The sequence below is a fragment of the Tenrec ecaudatus genome, chromosome 13 (genome assembly GCF_050624435.1).
Source record: "Tenrec ecaudatus isolate mTenEca1 chromosome 13, mTenEca1.hap1, whole genome shotgun sequence".
NCBI classification, from domain to species: Eukaryota; Metazoa; Chordata; class Mammalia; order Afrosoricida; family Tenrecidae; genus Tenrec; species Tenrec ecaudatus.
The window spans coordinates 30,942,431-30,965,209 of NC_134542.1; the positions used below are offsets into that span (position 1 = coordinate 30,942,431).

At 43.2% G+C, this 22,779-nt stretch overlaps 1 protein-coding gene across 3 annotated transcripts in view; it reads right to left on the reverse strand.

The window, feature by feature from the left end:
* Positions 1-22,387, reverse strand: part of CCNYL1 (cyclin Y like 1) — a 40,324-nt gene extending 17,937 nt beyond the window's left edge. Inside the window, exons 1-3 of one of the 3 annotated variants that reach the window (XM_075528919.1) lie at positions 21,843-22,387; positions 7,669-7,743; positions 5,875-5,909 (exon numbers count right to left, since the gene is read on the reverse strand). In XM_075528919.1, the coding sequence (XP_075385034.1) occupies positions 5,875-5,909; positions 7,669-7,743; positions 21,843-22,128 (396 nt within the window). In that variant the 5' untranslated portion in view covers positions 22,129-22,387. The remainder of the gene's footprint in view (positions 1-5,874; positions 5,910-7,668; positions 7,744-21,842) is intronic. The other 2 variants (XM_075528920.1, XM_075528918.1) reach the window with 2 other exon arrangements.
* Positions 22,388-22,779: the final 392 nt, after the last annotated feature.

Below are 22,779 nucleotides of genomic sequence, written 5' to 3' on the forward strand. Positions count from 1 at the left end.
AGCTCTTCAGTTAATGTGTAATTCACTTTTATAATTTCAAGAGCAAATACAGCACACAAAATGAAAATGTACAGAAGTTTACGAGGAAATTCCAGTGATTTTTTTTCTTTTTAAGTCATGAAAAGCAGATGAGACTTTCTGTTGTCTCTACCCTTAGTGACTGCAGTAAAATGCCATGCCTTAAGTAATACTGACAGGAGAGAACCTTATTGTAATGAATAAAAGCCAGAAACTAATAAATGTTCAGGAGACGGTGTGATGAACTAATATTTCATCGTGTCTGAAAGTCAGACATTCTCTGTGCTAGGCTACCTTGCCATTAACAAGCTATAAGCCAAAGGGCTCTCTGGGCCTCAGTTTTCTGGTCTGGAGGACAAAGAATATTGTGCTAGATTTTCTCATTTCCAAACACAAGAAAAAAAGGCAACCCTGGGAATCTAACTTTTGCTTCATGTGTACACAAAAGTGCCAGTATATTACTCAAGTGAAAGCCTCAGAGAATGCTTTCCACTCATTTGAATTTTTATTAATTTTATTCTACAAGTAATTTGACACATCGAGAAAGTTTCTGCTCATGCTGCACGCGCTCTGCCTGCAATGCGCTTCCTTCCTCCTGTCCCAGCAAGCTTGCCCCATCTAGCTCTGAGGACTTGCCAGCAGTCAACTATACCACAAAATACAGGTCCTTTTTACACAGCACGCCTCTAATGTAACACGGGCTACATGACAGCATTTGCTTGCAGGGTACCCCTCTCTCAAGACAGGAAGCATCACCGGGTAAGGCAGAGGACTCTCCTCCCTCCGGCTGCCAAGCACAGACTCTAATCTGGGGCACATTAAAGATTCAACAAGCACATTCAACAAACATGTAACAATCAAGTTCTTAAAACTCAGTTACAATTTGGGAATAAACCATACTACAGATTAGTGAGAATTTTCTTTCGCCAATGATATAGAAGTGGCAATGAACTTACAGAGCCCACAGGAGACATTAACTTTAAAACACTTTAGAAGCATCCATTGATTTGCCAAGAGTTCAAAATATCAATTCTTGTCTTTAAAATATGGCCAATATCCACACCCAGTTACTTTAAATGTTTAAACACAGCAACAGCGCAGCAATGACTTCTCGTGGGTTTGTGTGTGTCTCTGTGTTTTAAATAATTCAGATGAGCCTTCCTTCTTCCTATTAGCCCCACCCCATTTCACACACTGCCACACTCCCCTCGCAGGATTCCCAAGGACACAGAAGGCAGGGAGAAGAGCTAACCGATGCCTTTTAAAGCAAAGAACATTTAAAAATTGTCAGTAACAACAATAAAAAATATCTCTGTAGTATATAAAATGTCATTTCCTTTGTTTCAAGATTTTTTCTGCAAAGCCACTAATTTATTCCTTATTAGCAAAAAGTGCCAGAGCTTACTCTGTGAAAAGCACTACTATTTGGAAGACTAACCCCTCCCTCCTTCATGCCAGAAAATCTGACACTCTAGCTCAACTCTAATGCTTCTTAAGCTATTTAGTTATTTAATGCATAGTCTTACAACTAATGCTGGAATGAAAATCCATTCATTCAAGTATTTTATTCTAAGTGGAAGGGGGTGTCCTATAAGGTCACTACAGGGGTCAAAACAGTATACATAACTGTTGGATTACAAAATTCAATTTTGATCATAAACCTACAAACAGGGGAATGAAAGGCAATGTCCCAAGATATAGACTCGTTACAGTAGAAATTTAGGTCATGTTTTCTTTCATTTTCTTGCACTAAATTTTTTTCCTATTATGAAGTCATTATTGATTTATCCTTTAAAATATTAAAGCTAACACACTGAAAAACTTTAGATGTTGGCCACACAGCCCTAGGGGACTCAGAGGAATTTCAGTGATTAGTCAGTCATTCACTCACTTCAGAACAATAATCATGTTTAATATGATTAGTAAATCACAAGTCCAGCCTTACTGTCGGACGTCAGATATTTGTTGTACCCTGCCACACCTACAGGCTTTTCCTGGGTGCTAAATGCCTCTTGTTGCAATCCATTACAAACATAAGACTGAAGGTCCCTTTTTCTCTCTCCTTTTTTTTAAAAACAAGACAAGCTTTGGATATGTATTAAGAATTAATGACTTTTAATTAACTTAAAATTTCCTAACACTTTATATAGTAAAACTATTTGTAACACTACACTAGTAGAGCCACATGGAAGGATGTCTGGTTTGAGTAGAAATCTTCAAGGCCTTCAAAGAAAACTGTAATTATGGTCTAGGTATATAGATATAACTTTTAAAAGTGCCTGCATTAGTATCGTCAAACACATTGAATCAAAGCCTTAAACTCAGATTTACACTTTAAAATATACATCCTATATTTGAATTTGGGCTAACCAGAAATCTATCTCATCTCCTTATACTCTTATTAGAATTAAAGTAAAGCAAACAAAACAAAACAAACAAAAAAACCAACTTCCTAAGGCTAAAGGTCAGGAGAGAGGAGAAGCAGAGAGATGACTAAGTGTCTCAAAGACTAGGGAAGAGAGTGGTCAGAGACTCAGCCTATCAGAGGAAACACCACCTGGATGCCTCAGAGAGTGATGCTGATGAGAAGAACCTAGCCTGCGTGTCTACCCAAAGTGGTCCAGAACTCTGAGGGCACAAGGTATTCCGAAGACGGGGAGAACCACGAAACAAAACACAAGAGTTCTGTTGAAAATCCCTGGCGAGTGGTGTAGGCACACTGATTCCACCACAGAGGAATTCAGATATCTACTCTCTGGAGATATTAAAACTGCAAAGCTTCTGAGAGTATAGATGCTACTCTTGGGACAAAAATGTGTAAAATAAAAACCTCTACCTCCTCCCCCAACTCTGCGTCTGGAAAACAAGCAGTTATGCTTGGCTGCCCCAGGCAGAAGAGTGGAAGATTCTTCTCTGAAAAAGAGCAACTGCCTCCAAGTAAAGCCCCCAGCCACTGACATTAAGGATCCCAAAGCTCATTTGTTGCCCCACAATTCCACTGAAGCCAACTGGCTACCAAATCCTGGTCCCACATTGTGTTTCTAATTAGCAGATTTTCGTGCAAATGGGCGCACTGAGTTAGTTTCCTACGTGCTCTATAGGCATTATGTAAGCATACACATCCCTATGTATGTGTATGTTATTAATGTGTGCAAATTATTTGCCCCCAAAAAGACAGATTTTAAGAGACAGCCAGGGACACAAAGACTGGAGGGTAGATTCCAGTGAGAGAAACCAAACCAACAGGAAAGTAGAATGAGATGGGAGTGATAACATTCAGAAGCAAGAGAAAACATAAAGCATTGAAACCTTTTCTTAAACACCCTGAGAATGATGAAAAATTTTATCAGTGAAAAAACCAAATGCTATGAAACAGAACTGACAGAGCAGAAGTAAATTCATTACAGAGAACAACACATATTCAATTGAAGGGTTAGAGTAACACGTTGAGGAAGTATCTAGAAAGCAGGAGACAAAATAGAAGACAGGGAGGAAAAATAAAAGAACTCTGCACAAGGCTGTTCTACAGGGCTCAATGTCTGCAGAAGGCTGTTCTACAGGGCTCAATGTCTGCAGAAGGCTGTTCTACAGGGCTCAATGTCTGCAGAAGGCTGTTCTACAGGGCTCAATGTCTGCACAAGGCTGTTCTACAGGGCTCAATGTCTGCACAAGGCTGTTCTACAGGGCTCAATGTCTGCACAAGGCTGTTCTACAGGGCTCAATGTCTGCACAAGGCTGTTCTACAGGGCTCAATGTCTGCACAAGGCTGTTCTACAGGGCTCAATGTCTGCACAAGGCTGTTCTACAGGGCTCAATGTCTGCAGAAGAAGGACCAAATGAAGAAGAGCAGGGAGAAAACATACCTGCTAGCTCGATGGAAGAGTGTGCTGACAGCCTCAACAAAATGAAAAGCTCTTCAGCAAACCCTAGAGCCGTGCACTTCAGAGCCCCGGAGAGGGACGGCTCCATGCTTCCAGAGAAGGAATGGGGAAACGGACCCAAACTGGCAGCTTCACTCTAGCGCACAGTTGCAACAGATTTGGGGGGAAACTATACATCCACTAGTCCTCCCTTACTGACATAGTCAGATTCCAAAGACTGCGTCCTTAAGCAAAAATTGGCATTGTGCAAAAAATGGAGGATTGCTTCATTATTACTTAAGTGCCAAATCACTAAGAATTGTGGCAAAGTTGACATGACCTTAACCATCAACAAACCAAACCCATCTCACTGCCATCAAATGAATGCCAACTCATAGCAACTGTCCTGTGAGTTTCCAGACTGTAACTAACTATAAGAGTAGAAAGCCCCATCTTCTCCTGTGGAGCTGCCAGTGGTTTCAATCTGTCAACCTTTTGGTTAGCAGCCCAATGCATAACCACTGTGCCACCAGGGTTCCTTAACCATGAAAGCCACTGTTCTTCTCACCTCACAGCCAAGTATACATTGTTAATACACAAAATGGTCGGGTTTTTGTATTATTGTTAAAAATGCCAAATGCCAAATGACATAGCTGATAAGGGAGGAGTAAGTGTAATAAAGACAAAAGACAATAAAGAAAAGTCTGAAAAAGTGAAAATTAATTTCAACTTAGAATTCTATAGTCTATAAATATGATTTTTTCAGATAAGTTATATCTCTAAAAACTCTACCCTATGTAAACTTTCCAAGGAAAATGTGCTCTGATAAAATGAGGGTGCCTAACCAGATAGTTACAGGAGCCCTGATGGGGTAGTGGCTCCTTGCTGGGCCACTAACTGAGAGGTTAATAGTTCTAAACCACCGGCTGGCCCTCAGGAGAAAGTTGAAGCTTTCTACTCCCATAAAGAGTCAGTCTTGGAAACCCATGAGGCAGTTCTACTCTGCCCTACAGAATCACCCTGAGTCAGAATCGACCCATTGGCAGTGAGTTTGGTTTTTTAACAAGACAGCTATAAGAAATCCCAGATGACTTCAAAGGGGCATCACAAGAAACCAGGCACAGAGCAGGCCTAAAGTAAACAACCAAACCAACCAACCCAGTCTCGATTAGAACTGAATGACAGAAAGCTGGAGAAAGTTATCTTCAAGGGGGAAAAAAGAAACAGATATAATTTAGTAGATGAAAATCACTTTGAAAGGCATCTGACAAATATTACAACATTGGGGGTGGGGTGGGGATAGCTGATGAAAAACAGGCAAGTGAAGAATAAAATTAGAAAATTAATTCTAAATACACAAAAATGAAGACTTGTATGCAAAAGCAGGGAGAGGTGCAGGAAGCGAGTGCACTTGGCTGAGGGAGAGAGAATGCCTCTGAGGAAAGGGGGTTTATCCTAGAGAAAAGCTAAGTGCTCATTTTCAGAGATATTTGCGATAGAAGAATTGGCAGGACTTGCGGTGAAATAAACGAGGAGCTGCATCAGGAGGAAGCAAGAGTACGACTTGACTCAGCAGTGAACAATATTTGCTCGGTCCTGGTAATACAAACGCTAATGAATGATTTAATGGGGGAAAAAGTGATACAATATTTTGTGACACGCAAGCTAGTTTCAAACAAACAAACAAGGAAATGTGAACAAGAGAAGGGAATGGAGGAGGAAAAGGTAGTCAAGGTGGAGTGAAGGAGCTAAGCTCATGCCTAAGTAAGTCCATATTGCAGGGCAAACTGATTTACCTATTACACTTGTACTCTGCTGGTTCACAGAAAATACAAACTTAAGGGAGACATTTATATCAAAATCATGTTATTGAAACTTACGTTAAAACCCCTTTAAAAAAAGAGGTGGTAATATTAAGCCCCAAACACTTCTGAATAAATTTGATAATTAGGAAAGTAGAAAAGCATTTTTCTTAACTTTTCAATGGTTTACTTACATGGTTTAAATGGTTGCTCTTCCTCTTTTCTCGCACTAAGAATAAAAAAAAAATTAATGGATCAATTCTGATTCAATGCCACAGGAAATTAAAGTAATAGCTAATGATCTGACAGATTACCTATGTGCAAAAACTGAGAGAAAATTTCCATTCTATACTTTCTTTTTAAAATGTCCAACAAAATTTATGATAATCTAGGAAAATAAGACCCATAAATTAAAATCTGAAAACTCAAGTTTTTAATTTTTTGACTGAACAGACATGCTATCCTAGGTGCAAATGAAAGTTATCTCCACCTAGAAAAGGTAATATCCAGGTGGGGTGTTAGCTAATTGCAAGTTTACCTTGTTGTACATCAGAACCACTTCCCAGTGGAATTTTCACATTCTACATTTACTCACAGTTTGTTCTTATAACAAGCCAACTGATGACAGCTCAAAGAACCCATTTCTGGCCAGGCACTAGTTTCTCTGGATGCATTAGAATCCCTGGAAGCATCCTGAACCACTTATTGGTATTCCACTAAAATATTACGTTAAAGAAAAGATAAATGGGTCTTTACACAATCAGAAAGTAACCCAACCAATCTTACATTTGAAAATTAATGTGCAAACTGAATCAAACATGATGTCTACAACACACAATCAGTTTTTCTCCAGCAAAGGCCTGAGGAGGACCGGCAGATCTGAAGAAGACTGTCGGCTCCACCTCAATTCCCACGCTGAGACCTTTAATGGATGTCAAGCAGAGGGAGAGGATGGGTAGCTTTTGCTTTACTGTTTCCTTTCTATAAGTGTGAGAGAGCACCAGCACATGGCTCCCTAAGAAATACAACATCCTGTCCTTGACACAATGGATGTACAGACGGTTCTAAGAGCTGTTAGAATCCCCAATAAAATGATTTATTAAGAAAAAAATTTAGCCTGGAAAAAGAAAGAAAGAAATACAATATCCTAACTAGAAACGATTAATTCAGAACAGGCCAAGAAGACATGGGCTATCAAAACCCAGGTTAAAAATGTCACTTTTCATTGCGGCAGCGCTTCCCATATTATTCTGGATTCCGCACTTCCCGTCGCCTGCTGTCATAAAAATAATCACCTGGAAAGGCAGGCATGCATGGCCCTTTACCAAACACACTAGGGTTGGCCATTAAGGGAAGCAGGTAGGGTTTTTAGGTGTGTTGAATTGGGTTAGCTCGCCTGGATTCTTGTTGGCGGGCACAGGACATTTACACTAGTTTCACACACTGAGGCCAACCTTCTGGGAAAACCAGAGTTGCCCAGACACAGCCTTATACGAGAGCGACAGAGTTTGAACATCAAAAAGGAGCTGAGCAGCAGAAATGCAGTTCTCCGCTAGGCTCTTTTGATAAATATGCAAAATAAGACCAAACTCACACATTCAATCCTGTTATTTTTTTTTTATTTGTTCAAATGAAAACCTAACTGCCACACACATTTAGACATTCGCCCCTACAACACGGAGTGCTGGGAACTCGGGGGACAAGGGGAAAGTCGGTATAAATCCACGAGCACTACACAACCGCGCAGTCAATCGCTGGGGCCACAGAGAGCTGTGGCCCAGTGTAAGCAGGAAGTCTGTGCTCTCCTCACTGGGGCAGTGACAAGTAAAGGACATGGTCAAGGAAGACACATGAATATACGCGGCAGCGGAGTTCTCAACCGAGGAGCGAGGGCTTCTAAATAAACACTGTCTACAATGCATGTCACAAAATGAAAACTGAGTTTTCAACCTGTCCCCTTCAAGGCAAAAAGAATGACATTGTCTTACCATCTGTCTGAGATTTGCTCAGGAAAATTGTGCTTGCCCGTGGATGGTCGGAAGGGTTGGATTCAAAAGCTAAATCTGTACAGGGAGAAGAGGACAAGGTAGGATCACTGAGTTGAATAAGAAAAAAAACAAACCAAAAAGCATTTTTTCAAAGCTATCCACAATTTAATCTGTAACAGTCCTTGGGAAAGTATTAATAACGAATATGTAAGAAATAAAGGCAATAATATGAAAAGTCAACTGGGAAAACACAAAACATAATTTCTCTATGTGTGGAAAACCATTGGGCTATTTCTTGGATTTAAAAGACACCTAAAAGAGGTGATGCAGCTTTAGCTAAGCCATCCATGTCCAGAGCCGCCCGCGCTCCAGCAGATCGGAATGCGCAGTCACCTTCCTTAAGACTGACCGACCTCTCTAGCATATTCCAGGCATAATAGCTCAGGATATCACTAGTTAATGGCAGGTAACAACTCAATATCAAATATGCTAAGATCAAACAGGCAACATTCCTTACACATTCAAGTGGCTAACTCTAATCCCACACAAGAACTCAGTTAGTTAGCCGTGGGTCTGGGTAAGGGGCTATTGATTGTGGGAGGGGAACTGCTGGTTCAGTGAGAGTCCCGCTAATGCACCTCAATGACAGCCATTACCTATCTACGAAGGGGCTTCAAAACATTTGTGGAAAAGATGGGAGTTAAAAGGGAATGGAGCTTTTCCAGAGTTTTTGAAGCCCCCTTGGGCCCCTGGCCACCTGGGTGTTGCCATGCTGCTGAACAGGTTTCAGCAATGCTTCTAGGCAAAGACAGACCAAGAAGAAAGGCTTGGAAACCTACTTGTAAAAACCATCAGCCAATGGATCACAACAAGCTCACTGTGCATGGGGTCACTATGAGTTGTGGACAGGTTTGAGAGGAATGCAAAAAAAGTTCCATGTTCTTATCTGCAGGAACATAGCGATGACAGATGTGTATGGTTCGCTCTCAGTTTTCAAGACCTGTCTCCTCTTGTTTTATAATTTCAGTAAGAGTACCTTTGTAAACAGATCACAGTGCAGCCTGTAAAAACTCTGCCCCACCTCTTTGTACATAAAGGTCTACCTGCACTGAAGTGGGAGAGTCTTCCACTGGGCAAAAATATAAAATCGGTTCTTTGATTTTAATAAAACATGTTTAACAAAATCATCACGTGGATGGAAGAGTAAAGTTATCATTACAACAAGCAAGCTGGTAATTCTCAGCAATGTCTATCTCAAAACGAGAACCAGGACCAACATGCACAGATAGTATAGGGTAAGGGAGTACTTCCCAAACCATATGTTCTATTAGTCTTGTCGGAACCTCAGTGGTCTGCCTGAAATACAGAACACTTTATCCCTGGTTCTTAGCAAATCACACACACGATGAAGTAGTAGAATGAAATCAGTCAAATACTAAATACTGAACCAGAAACTCACATTCTAAACCAACTTTGTTCTTTATGAAAATCCTTGCACTGAATCTATCCGGGCATTTATTAAACTGCTTTAGAGGAACTCTTGTATTGTTCGTTATTTTTACATAAGAAACCCATCAGAAAATTATTCTTGAAGTTTTTTGCTCTCACATGAGACAATGAAAAACAAAATCAGTTGTGCGGAAACTTTCACAGCTCTCTAAAGTGTTTACAAGCATTCATGACTCTTTCCAATCAAAATAACGAATTGTAACATTTAATCTAAAAGGAAAAGCCATAAAATATTTGTACAAATAGCTATATATTCTTTATCAGTGCCTATGACATAATAAAGTTTAGTTTAGAATATTTTAATGGAAGTTCCGGGAATCAAAGAGCCAGCTTAAAAAAACCCAGAACTAAAACACATTAAGATGTGCTCCTGTCAATCTAAACACAAAAATAAGAAGACTAGGTAGTGACAACATGTAGTGTGTATGGGGAGGTGGGGGTAGGTAGCTTAAGTGACAAGATAAGCTGGCACTTTCTCCCCTAAGCCAAGGTTCTAGGGTGGGCACATGGCCCTCGCATGGCCAATCACAGCTCCCAGTACACTCTGGGATCACCAGCTCTCAGGCTACTGGAGGCCCCTCTGCCAGCATGAAGGACAAGCCTTTTCAGGAGAGGAGTGGGAACTGAGACAGGTTCTGAGGAGATCACAGGCTCTTAGGTTAACTAGGTCTAACTGGCTGTGAACTCACTGGGTATAAAAGTCTTTAAGCTACTTTAAGCTAAGACTTCCTTTAACTTGCAACTGAATGAGATGGTCAATTAGCAGTACTGATGTCAGCAGTCTGAACGCACCAGCTGTTCTGAGGGTTAAAGATGTGGCAGTCGGCTCCTGTACAGATTACAGCCTTGGCAAGCCTCTGGGGCAGGTCGACTCTCAATGGGAGGGGTGGGGTTTCCTGATGCCCCACTCAAACTAAGGGATAGGTGAATGTCATTTGCTCATTCCTCTAACACATACCTTATCAGAAAGTATGTGTTACCAGAGCAGAAACTGTCAAGGTCAAAATAATACCTTAAAATACTACCCACAATAAACCTCTCGATTACTTTTATTGCTTTTCTGTCATTAAAAAAAGTCTTCTATCAGTACGCAATTCATATCCAATGTCATTAATGACCAACGATCCTACCTCTTTGCAGCATATTTATTTAGTGGATACATACTAAGCCATCAAAGTCCCTGAGTTAACAGTTAAGCGTTTGACAACTAACCAAGAGGTTGGCAAAGTTGGCGGTTCAAATCAACTCAAAGACGTAGGTGAACCAACAGCCACAAAAACTCTTGGCTACACAGTTCTTGGAAACGCCTGAGTTTTCTGTGGCTCAATGGCAACTGGTACTGGTTGGTATAGGTCTGTTGTTATTCCTATGCAGGTATGTGTCACTCAGTGTCCACAAAACATGCTGTGAAACAGAACATTATGGGATTTGGATGTTGCGTGAACATCAAATTAAAACCTCAGGAGCCTGCTTCTGGTTGGCTTCACTACCTTGTCAAAATATTAGGAGAGGCCAATCACTGAGATTATATTAATTAGAAAATGCACACTGACTTCAATATATTCCAATAAAGAGAAGGTGTCAGCAGTTTCTGCCTGGCAGCTGCTTACTAAAAGGCGGGCTACATTTACTGAACTGCCCTATCCTTCCTTGACTCTACATTATAGACACTTTGTAGCCTATAACAAAAAGATTTCCAGTCTTACAATTACCATGTACACTCTGGTGACTGTATCTCATTTCAGACTCCACACTTACACCCAACATAATTCTGGAGTCTCCAGCTGGCCTCACCACCAGGTGAGCACACACCACCAGGCTGAGATCCTGCACTCCCTGGTCTCCTGGACAGCACCTTGCCTCTGTTTCCTAGCCTTGGTCCATCTTCTGCGCTTTGACTTCCAACCACTTCTGCACCTGTCCTTCCTGTCTCAGTGTTGCCTTAATGTTTCCATCCTCATTCCACACTTGACTGACCAGAATGTGGCATTTGAGTAATTATGCTTTTCTTGACATATTTCCAAATAACAAGTTTTAGGTCCAGTTTCTTAGACTTTTCAGAACATTTCTTAGTTGCAAGCTACCAATCATTTCTTTGCTCATTATCTAATACAACTGCTTCAGTCCTATAGATAAAATGCCGTAACACTAGGCTTATGGACATGTCTTATATACCTACCTCTAGGACACATAACAACTTGACATGTGAACACACCCGCACATTTTCTTTAAAAAACAATTTATTTTACTTAAAAACAAGAAAATTATATAATATTAACTTATAAGTGAAACCATGATGCTATCTATGTATTTATGTAAAATGTGGAATATTTAACATCATACAACAGTGACATAATAGGTTCACCATTGTTATAAGGGTCGCTTGGGTCGGTCACTATGACAAATCTCCACTGCACTGTCTTTATATTTGATGTTCACTTTCTAAGAACTTTTTGACATTTATATTACTGACATAATGCTTTCCATGAATGAAGCCGATTTAGTGAGATTTATGTTCCCATCAAATTGACACAAATCTATAGCAATAGGTATACCATACAGAGAATTTTGAGATTAGAAGGGTAAGAAAAAAATGAATTTGGGTATATATTTGTCTTGTTAAATGGGTAAAAGCATAAATGGTAGGAAGGAAATGTACACTCTGTAATTTTCATTGAGGAAATCAAAATGTGTCAAAATGACGCATCCTGTAAACCAAATGCTAATAAAAGTAAAAAGTGAGCTGATGGTGCCCGGCTATCAAAAGAGATAGTGACTGGGGTCTTAAAGGCTTGAAGATAAACATGCGGCCATCTAGCTCAGAAGCAACAAAGTCCACATGGAAGAACACACCAGCCTGTGTGATCGAGTGGTCCCAAAGGGATCAGTTATCAGGCATCAAAGAACAAAAAAATCATATCATGGACTGCACACCTCCATGATAGGATCGCTGAAGACAAATGGGTGCATAAGCAAATGTGGTGAAGAAAACTGATGGTGCCCGGCTATCAAAAGAGATAGTGTCTGGGGTCTTAAAGGCTTGAAGGTGAACAAGCGGCCATCTGGCTCAGAAGCACAAAAGCCCACATGGAAGAAGCACACCGGCCAGTGCGATCACGAGGTGCCAAAGGGACCAGGTATAAGGCATCATGCAAAAAAAAAAAAAAGGTATGTGTATATGCATATATATGTGTGTATATATGTATGTTTATGTATATATATACACACCATATTGAATGAAGGGGGAAGTGCAGAGTGGAAACCCAAGGCCCAAGTGTCGGCCACTGGAGAGCCCCTCACAGAGGGTTTTAGGAAAGGAGATTGGTTAATTAGGGTGCGAGGTAGTACCAATGAAGAACACAGCTTTCCCCCAGATCCTGGATGCTTCCTCCCCCCAACTACCATGATCCGAATTCTACCTTGCAGGGCTGGATAGGGCAGAGGTTACACACTGGTACATATGAGGGCTGGAGGCACAGGGAATCCAGGGTGGATGATAGCTTCAGGACCAAGGGTGTGAGGGGCGATGCTGGGAGAGTGGAGGGTGAGTGGGTTGGAAAGTGGGAACTGATTACAAGGATCCACATGTGACCTCCTCCCTGGGAGAGGGATGGCAGAGAAGGGGGGGAAGGGAGACTCCGGATAGGGCAAGATATGACAAAATAACGATGTATAAATTACCAAGGGCACATGAGGGAGGGAAAAAAAAAAAGAGGACCTGATGCAAAGGGCATAAGTGGAGAGCAAATGCTTTGAGAATGATTGGGGCAGGGAATGTATGGATATGCTTTATACAATTGATGTATGTATATGTATGGACTGTGATAAGAGTTGTATGAGCCCCTAATAAATTGTTTTTAAAAAAAAAGTAAAAAGTTTAAAATATTTATAAAGTAGTATCCGCAGATGCCTAGGTAAAGAGTCATTCTACAAATCGGATGGTTAAATGATGAGATAGTCAATGTTCATTGTGCCTAACCTGGCCGATAAACACGTGGGGTTAATTGAAGGGCAGAGAGATAAATGGTTCGGTGAATCTCGCCTTTTGAGTTCTTGGGTCTCTTGCTTTGTGACGGTCAGACCATGGTGCAGTTGCCTTAGCCAGTTCCCTGCTTCAGCTGGCAAGGCTCACTTCCTACAAGACATCCCCAAGGAGAAGTCGCATGGACCTACCCCAGTGCAGCCCTGGGTGCTGGAGCAGCCATGTGGAGACCCCTGCCAGCGCTGAGATGCTTACATGTTCACTGACTCGGCTTTCCTCCTGCAGTTGGCATCATCGTGTGTGTTTTGTGAGATGGAGGACTCTGTGGATTGGTCTCGGGCATATGGGTTAATGTTGGACTTGTGGGCTTGGGCAGTACCGGGTTGGGAGGTTTTCTTGATGTGCACTTACCCTTTATATAAAACTCTCTCTGGTACATGAGTTTCTGTGGATGTGTTTCTCTAAAGTATCATTCCTGAGCTACCACATCACTTTTTAAACCATGAGTTCCTTTGTTTGCACTTTAGAACCCGTCTTTTCATGGGTAAACCAGTGCCTCCTACCACCCCAAACACGGTAATGACCAACTGAGAAGTAATATAAAGCATGTGACGACAAAACAAATCCCCACAAATTAAAAGTAACAAAGTGGGCATTTTACATTGCAGTAGAAAGCACTTGAAATGTCAACTGCCCCACACAAGGAACACGTGAGTAAATATGTGCTTCCACTATTCATGGAAGGGAGAAAGGTTTGTGTACAGTCATCGAGAATTCCTCCCCAGGGCTTGGCTTAGTTTTGCTTTAAATAAGCAAATATGTATTATTTTCCCTGCTTCCAACACACAAAGATAGATCATTGTTATGTTCTGCCCTGATTGTTTTCATCTAACAGATCCTGGAGATCACTCCTTACTTGTAGAAAGAAATCATCTCACTCTGCTTCCAGCTCCAATATTCGCCACCATGTGACGCCAGCTTCTCTTACCAATCCCTTACAGCTAGACATGTGTGTTAATTCTGGTGTTTTTCCCGTGAAAATAAAGCAACAAAAACTTTGTGCGAGTGTTGTTCCATGTTTGTGATATGCATCTATTCAGGGTAAATTCCTGTAGGTGGGAGGTTTGGGTACCACATTCACCTGGCATGGAGTCCATCCAGTTTAGACTTCCAGCAGCAATGTAACTTCGTTGGCAGCCTCACCAAACCAAGCACTGTCAGGCTTTTGGATTGTCTCCCAACCCGAGGAAAGCTGCAGCACTATTGTAATTTGCATTTTTCTTATGTGTGAAGATATGATTAAAGGGCCATCTGCATTTCTTTTTCTGTGACTTTTCTATTCATATCTGTTACCTACTTTTAGATAATTTAATTCCAAATCAGTCTATTTTAGGCCCTTATTAAATATTCCACCACTTGGCTGCAGTTTGTCGAACGATGGTGGCTTCCATACTGCTGCGAAGCTCGAAGTTCTGCCACTGGGATTTCAAATACCAGCAAGGTCACCCAGGAGGGCAGGTTTCAGTGGAGCTTCCATAGCGCACTGATAAAAGACTAGGAAGAAGGAAATGATGGTCTACTTCTAAAACAACCAGCCATGTCAAAACCGTATGGACAGCAGCAGAATACTGTCAGTATAGTTGTGCTGAAAGATGAGGTCCCAAGTTTGAAGGCACTCAATAAAATAGAGGAAGAACAGCTTCTTCAAAAGAGCATCTCAACTCGATCCTGTAGTACAATGCTGTCGGGAATAGCCTAATATCCATATAGTCTACAAGGAAGACCAGTTAATAAGACCATTATTCAAATGTAATAATCACTAGCGCCCAAGATAAGGAAACTGATGATTTAACCAACTGGTGTTTTCTGAAACTGATCATAGATGCAATCAAGGTGTATAGATATAACTGGTGCTTGGAACTCGAAAGTTAGAAACAAAAAAGAAGGATCTGTACTTGGAAAATAATGCCTTGGTGCTGGAAATGATACCCCAGGTCACATGACAGAATTATGCAAGACCAATGACCTAGACACTGGAAGTACTTTATTTAAAAAAAGTTAAACATTGACTATACTCAGGAAACAAACTGTATCTGTGAAAAAAGCAGTTCAAACCATCAGCCAGAACAAGGCCAGAGACCAACAGAAGAGATCTCCAACTGATCAAACGCATGTTCAAATTGAAGCTGAAGAAAAAAATGACGCCCTGTGAGCCAAAGTATAACCGCTCAGTGTGTTCTACCATAACCCAAACCAGAGTGGCCAGACTGAACACTAATGAATGAAGACCAAGCTTCTGGAGCTTGCTTGTGAATATAGAGCAAAAAAATAAACAAAACTCGCTGCCTTCAGAGGATTTCTGAGACTGTAAGTGTTGAATGGAGCAGAAAGCGCGGCTTCCTCCCCTGGAGCTCCTGGTTCCTCTCAACTACCAGCCATGTGTGTGGCAGCCCAGCGTGGAACCGCTACGCCACCAGCGCTACGCCACCAGGGCTTCTTTGAATGCAGAGCAGCTACGGCAAATGAAAGAAATGATGAGGTACCAGGGTTAACCAGAAAAAATGTAAAGGTTTCTGGAGAAGACAATGTAAAGCAATGGTTCTCAACCTTCCTAATGCCACGGCCCTTTAATACAGTTCCTCCTGTTGAGGGGACCCCTCAACCATGAAATTATTTGTTGCTACTTCATAACCATAATTTTGCTACTGTTCTGAATCAGGCGACCCCTGTGAAAGGCTCATTCGACCCGAAAGGGGTTGCGATCTACAGGTTAAGGACCACTGATGTAAAGTATTGTAATGAAATGTGAGAATACATGGAAGTTCGATGGCCTTAAAATAAAGAACAGACTCAGCCTAACTCAAGAGGAAAGAACTGGAGAAAAACTTCAAGCCTCAAGTTGCAATATTGAAAGATTCCATGGGAAAAATATTGGGTTATGCACGAAGCATCTGAAGATTGAAAGAATACACAAAGTATTATACCAAAAGTAGGACTGATCGATGGTCAACCATTTTAAGAGGTAGTATATGATATAAAAAAATAAAAGTCATTGAAATGCAGTACAAGCAACACTAAGTGCATCGGTGAAAAACATGGCTCTGGTAACTAGTAGAATATCATTGGGATGTTTTAAGAAATGGTTGTAATGCTGAAGTGCTCACTCATCTAGTGCAAGAAATTTGGAAGACCTGGCCAACCGGATAGAAGAGATTCCTATTTTGTGGCCATTACAAAAAGAGTTGGTCCAACAGAATGTGGAAATGGTCAAACAGTATCATTAAATCACACTCAAGTAATATTTTGCTGAAAATAATGAAAGATTGTGAAAAAAATGAGGATTTCAGGACACTGAATTGTGCTCATATGGAACCTATACGGAAACCAAAAGGCAGTCATCATTTGAACAGAACAAGGAAGCAAATACTGTGTGGTCTTAAAATCAAGAAAGGTGTCCATTAAGGTTGCATCCTTTCATCGCACGTATTTAATTCGTGTACTGAGCAGTAATCAAGAATGTAGCATGAGGATTGGAGGAAGACTTGTTAATGCCCTGCAATATGCAGATGACACAATTTTGCTTGCTTAAAGTACTCAAGGACTCGAAATAAAGAGGACACGAAGTACTTCCTGAAGATTAACTATAGCCTCAACGTAAAGAAAACAAAAATCCTCATAACTGGACTAATCAGTAACATCCCGAGAAGCAGAGAAAAGATTGAAACTGATTAGGATTTCATTTCACTTGGAGCCACAATCAACACACCTGGAAACAGCAGTCGAATCAAATGATGTGTTACATTGGACAAAGCTGCTGCAAAGACTTCTTTAAAGTGTTGGAAAGCAAAAATGTGCCTGACACACGCCATGGCATCTTCAGCCACTTCTACTGCACAGGGCAGCTGGGCAATGAAGAAGGAAGACTGCAGGGCCGATGGCTTTCAAGTACAGTGTTAGCAAAGAAGACAATATACCACCAATGGTCAGAAAATGAATTGGTCTTGGAAGTACAGCCAGAATGCTCCTTAGATGTAAGAATGGCAACATTCTCAAGTACTTCCTAACAAGTAATCAGGGTCACCAGTCACTTCAGGAGGACATCGTGCTTGGTCCAGCAGGCTAATGAAAAAGAGGAAGATCCTCAACAAGAGTGTCACTGTGGCCACAACAGGCTCAAACACGACAGTTATGAGGATGACATGACTGGGCAGTGTTTCCTTCTGCCGCACAAAGGGTTGCTATGAATCAGAACTGACTCGACAGCATGACAAGACAAACACTAAGCATTGTTTTTGTCCAACCAACTCTCAGCTCTCGGCTTCATACTAGCCCCTCTGCTTCCCCTCTCACATGTAAGAGTCCTTCTCATCGAGCTAGCCTTGTTTTTAGAGCGTAAGTATCAGTACCCTGTCTATCATCCTTCAGAGTCTCCACGCCCATCAGACATAGTCTCCACTGACCATGTATCTCTTGGCATCCCTTCCACTCTGCTTCAGCCATGCCTGCATTTTTCTGACCACACCAAGCCTACTCCTTTCGACAATGAAGCATCTTACCCCACATCCTCAGGGTTCCCTCTGACTTTGAGCACTGACTGCTCATGTGTCTCGTAAGGACAGCTGTTACTTAAAATCTCCTCACTCCCCCACCCATGGTCCTGGTTTACATTCTTCCTTGTACCTCACTAAGTGAAATTCTTGAGTGTTCCTGTGTCGTCTACTTCCAGTTCCCTCTAAAATTTGAGGAGCCGAACTAGGGTAGGGGCTTTGTCTTGGATACCACCATTTGATATGGCAGCAGGTATACAGTCTGGCCACTGGGAACTCAAACCAGTTTTGCTTCCTCAGTTATCCCATATCTTATGAAATTTCTTCTGTCGCCATCTTTGGATTTGGTCTTATATGACCAGCCCTGCTTTCCGGTCTCTTCCAGTGGCAATTGTTCAGAACTAAGGACATGAGACAAGACTACCACGAACTGCAAGGCCTACAGGGAATTTAAGTGCACAATGAAAAACCAGCAGAAACTTCAATTTGGTATGAGAATATTTAATATTAAAATATCTTAACTACCAAATGACTCATTCCATAAATTTAATTAAGCTGCAAGGTAAAATGTAAGATCTGAGTTCTACAGGGAGGTACAGAACACCAGTCACCAGAATGTATTTCTATCTGCACCCCTAGAATCAAGTGCTATAGAGGACTGTGTACTGTTAATCATACAAAGGCGAGTCACACAGAGGACGCTCCGGGGCTGAGGCACTGGACCACTAGCTGGTACACGAAGAGGGAGAAGGCTACAGCTCTGCGCACTGGCACAGGAAGACATCGCCAAACCATCTCTAAGCATCACGTATTATCCCTGGAGCTTTCTGCCTTCACGTCACAGTTTTTAACCACTAAAACAATAAGGGAAAGGTACAAAACAGCACATAATTTCATTTTTGTAAAATCACAAAATGGCATCTTTATATGCATACAAAAGGACCCAGAAAAATCAGCACCAAAAAATACTATATTAGTTCTGGGAACTCTACATATAAATATTTTTCTAAATCTTTTACATTTACCATTGTCATAGTAAAAATTTTTTTAAAAAAGAGGGAGAATATAAAGTAGTTACTGGAAAGAGGAAACTTCTATGGCTCAGAGGGTTTTCCATACCATATTGCTAATTCCTTCCTTACCCTCAACCTCTCATGGGGAAAGACCAGGTCACATGAAAGAGCTCTTTTGGCTATATGAAAAGATGATTAACAATAAAACTGGATTGAAAATAAAACTCACTGCTATCAAGGGAATTCTGGCTCGTAGAGAACTCTATAGTATACACAGAAAGAATTGTCCCTTGGGGTTTCCTGCTGTAAATCTTTATGGAAGCGGACAGCCTCACTTTTCCCTCCCATGGAGTGGCTGGTGGGTTCAAACTGCTGACCCTGTGGTTAGTGCCCAACCTGCTGCCAGGGCTCTGTTAAAAAAGCTGAGTAAGGTGGCATGGATATCTTTTGTTAATGATACTGCTATTATCTACACACTACGAGTATAGTATATACAGCGCGTATATATAGCTAAATAAAAGTGAGTAGAAACTAGTCTATTTGAAAGCTATGAGTTAATATGAAATCGACACTAGTTTCTTAGGGACATGTCTTTGAAATACCTTGAAGAGAAAAAGCAAAATAACATTTATGTATCATTTTGTTTAAGTAACCGAAATAATCCAATTCTTCATTGTACCTCAGCTAAAATGTTCTATATCGAAGAAGGTTATTTCTCAGTTTCCAGGGAAACTGAAAAAAAAATCGTCTGAAATAAAGAGATTCAAAGCAAACTTTCAATGTGCCTATATTTCACATTTGGTACTCTGATCATGTTTCTATGGAAACAATAAGAATTTGCTATTCAAGTTGAGGTTCATCATTTTCTTGAAAGCCAAATAAATTTAAGACAAATTCTTATGAAAATTAACTATCCTGTTAATAAAATTTTAAATGTAAATGCTGTCACAACTTTTCTGACTTAATAAACAACATAGTCCTATGCCCATTTACTTCTTCCAACAAACACCTCTTTGTCTAGGGCATCATGGGCTTCAATTCAACCACCCAAACATGCTTTAAAACATATAACCCCACTTACTGACCAACAACTGCTGATGTATAAACTTCAGTAGGTGTAGTGAACACAGAAGCAGTAAATAGGATGGAATGGCAAATGACGTTAGTTTCAAGTTTTTTAAAAGAGACTTTCAATTCAACTACCCAAGTTGAAACTACTCAATTCAGCTACCCTTCAGATAAAAGCATGAAATAAGCCTACCTTATGGGCAGAAATATAAAACTGCAAGTTGCATTCTGCACTTTCAAGCCTCCTGGGGTGGCAAATCTACCACTTCCATGTTAGTTTGAGTTAGACATTAGCTCCTTGGCTCCTGGCTCCAGTAGCAGTGACACAGCCATTTCAGAACTCCTCATCAGGAATACAGGGAGAATACACAGAAGCTTTACTTGAGCTGACAGGCCAAATGAGATACACATGAAATGACCCATAAATCCTAAAGATTTCTATCAAAGTCCTCTTCTATACTACCCATTTACCGCTAGAGCTGGATTGCAAAATTTACCCAGCGCCTCACTTCACAGTACTGAGCGGAGATGTGTTTTCACTCTGTGTTTAAAGGTACAATGTGCTACTTCACAAAAATCTATTTGTTTATGCTCACAATTTTTGAATATTCCAAAAAGTGCTTCCCAGTTACAAAGCCACATCCCAGAAGAATAAATAAACTTTTAAAGAAACCAAGAGGCCACCTAAATTTCCAGCAGAAGGTCATTTCCTCTGCAGAAATAGACGGATCCCTGGCATTTCAGCAAAAGGACCAGAGATTTAACATCTCAGGAAACAATGTCTTCTACCTGAAAGCCACCTTCAAAGAGCAATCTTCAAAGAGTCACCACCCAGTTTACCTAGATGCCTACCCTTCCAAAATCCTAGAGACAAAAATCTGATGTTTCCTCTCTCCTCCCTGGAGCAGCAGTTCTGTCTAAAGAACGTTTATATCAACATTTCTTGGGTAGTAAAGGATTCGAAGGAGGAGGGGATAAAGGTTAAAGAGAGGAGGGAAGAGAAGGGAGGGTAATGGGCAAAGGGGTGGGAAGGGGAAGGGGGAGACAGAGGTACCCCCCACACACACACACACACTCAAGCAGAGCCTGGCATCTTAACTCCCAAGTCCTTACATTACAAATTAACGCTTAAATGCTTGTTTTGTCACTTGAAACTTTTGGCCAACAATGTCACGAACCACGCCCCCACTCACACCGCCTCTTCAGAACAGGCAACGTCGGTGAAGTCCGGTTCAGTCATCAGAGTTGACTCGCCTTGCCGACATAAACGTGCCAAATCCATCAGAACCCCAGGAGCTATCCTCGGGGTAGGAAACTCCTCCTGGACCCTGGCAGTTCCGTTTCAAGGCGTTCACGGTTATTTTCAGCTCCCTCTGACACCCCCGCCCCCACCCCCCAATCTCATCTTCGGAGCATTGCTGGAAAGTATAAATCTGCTTCCACTGAGAGGACTTAAAACACCGGTCTCCCAAAGAACGCAAGTAGGTTCCCTCTGGACGCTCCCTTGCCAACATCTATTTTGAATTTAAATAAATCCTGCACCGTCTGGGTCGGAATTGGCAGGGATCCGCTACCCTAAGCGGCAGGAAGGGAGGCTAAAAGCCAGGAAGGAGGCTCTTACGTGGCTGCTTCACTTAGAACCATCTGGTTAAGGAAGGAGAGGGGAGTGGGATGGGTACTCCCAAGTTGTAGTGGGGTTTCCAGGGAGAAAGGGAGATGACCTGACTGCAGGGTCTCGGTAAAGCCCCAGCGGCCATCAAAGTGAGCCACGTAGGAAAAGGGCCCCGGGCTGGGCCGGGGGAAGAGGGGCCCCGGAGGGGGCAGTCGGTCGGCCACGGGGAGGGACAGGAGAGGAAAGGCAACGACCGGACGCGGCGGGGAAAGAATAAGGGGTGGGGACGCCTGGCAGGGCCAGCCTGCGTCCAAGGGTGCCCGGCCCGGGAAAGCCGGATCTGGACAGGAAGGAGCCCGAGGCGGCGGCCACCTCCCGGGGGACCGTCGGGGCGGCAGAGGCCAAAAGGAGCGTCTGCGGGTGGACGCCCGCCGCCTCCTCACCTTCGGGCATCTCCCGGTCACTGATGTGCTGCAAGTGGTGGCCCTCGCCCGCTCCCAGATCCAAGTCGGCGGGCTCCGCGGCAGCCGGGACCGGGGCCGGAGCCGGGGTCGGGGTCGGGGTCGGGGCCGGGGCCGGGGCTGGGGTCGGAGCCGCTGCCACCGTCACCGTGTCCCCGGCCGCCGCCTCGTAGATCTCCGACTCGTAGTCCGCCTCTGCCGGCCCTGTGTGCCGGCCCAGCTTGGGGCTGGCATTGGGGGACACGCAACAGGTCAGCGTGTTCCCCATGGGGCGCCTCGGCTCCTCGCCGCCGCCTTCACGGTCACCGCCGCTCGCCCCCCGACTCCGCCGGCTCGGCAGGCGCCCCCTCCCCCAACAATGGCGCGGCCGGCACGGGCAGCCCCGGGCGATGCCCGGGCTGCGTCGCGCATGCAGGTACGGCCTCGCCGCCGCTCGCCCGCCCCGCCGTCCGGCCCCGGCAGGGCTTCGGCTCCGGCCGTACCGCAGCCGCCGCGCAGCCACCGCCTGCACCAAGCTGACTACTCTGCGAGGGCGGCGACCAGCCCGGCTTATTTAAAAGGGGTGGGGACCCGGCCCGCGCGGAGAGGCGCAGCCACTGCCGGGAGAGAGAGCGGCCAGAGCTCCGCCTCCTGCCGCCGCCGCCGCCGCCGCCTCCTCACTGAACGCCGGCCGCGCCGGCCGTGCCGGCCAATCGGAACGTGTCCTGCAGCCGGAGTTCCCGCCTCGTGCCCGCCTCGAGGCCCTGGCACGTGACTCATAATGCCCCGCCCCCGGACCGCGGCTCCCCCGCCCCGCGCCTGCTCCGCCCCCAGCGCGGCGTGTCTTGGACTCCAGTTTCCATTCATCCGGGGCTGCTCGCAGCGTTCAGGTCCCGCGGGCGGCAGCGCGCGTGCAGAATCCTCCAGGCCCGAGAACATC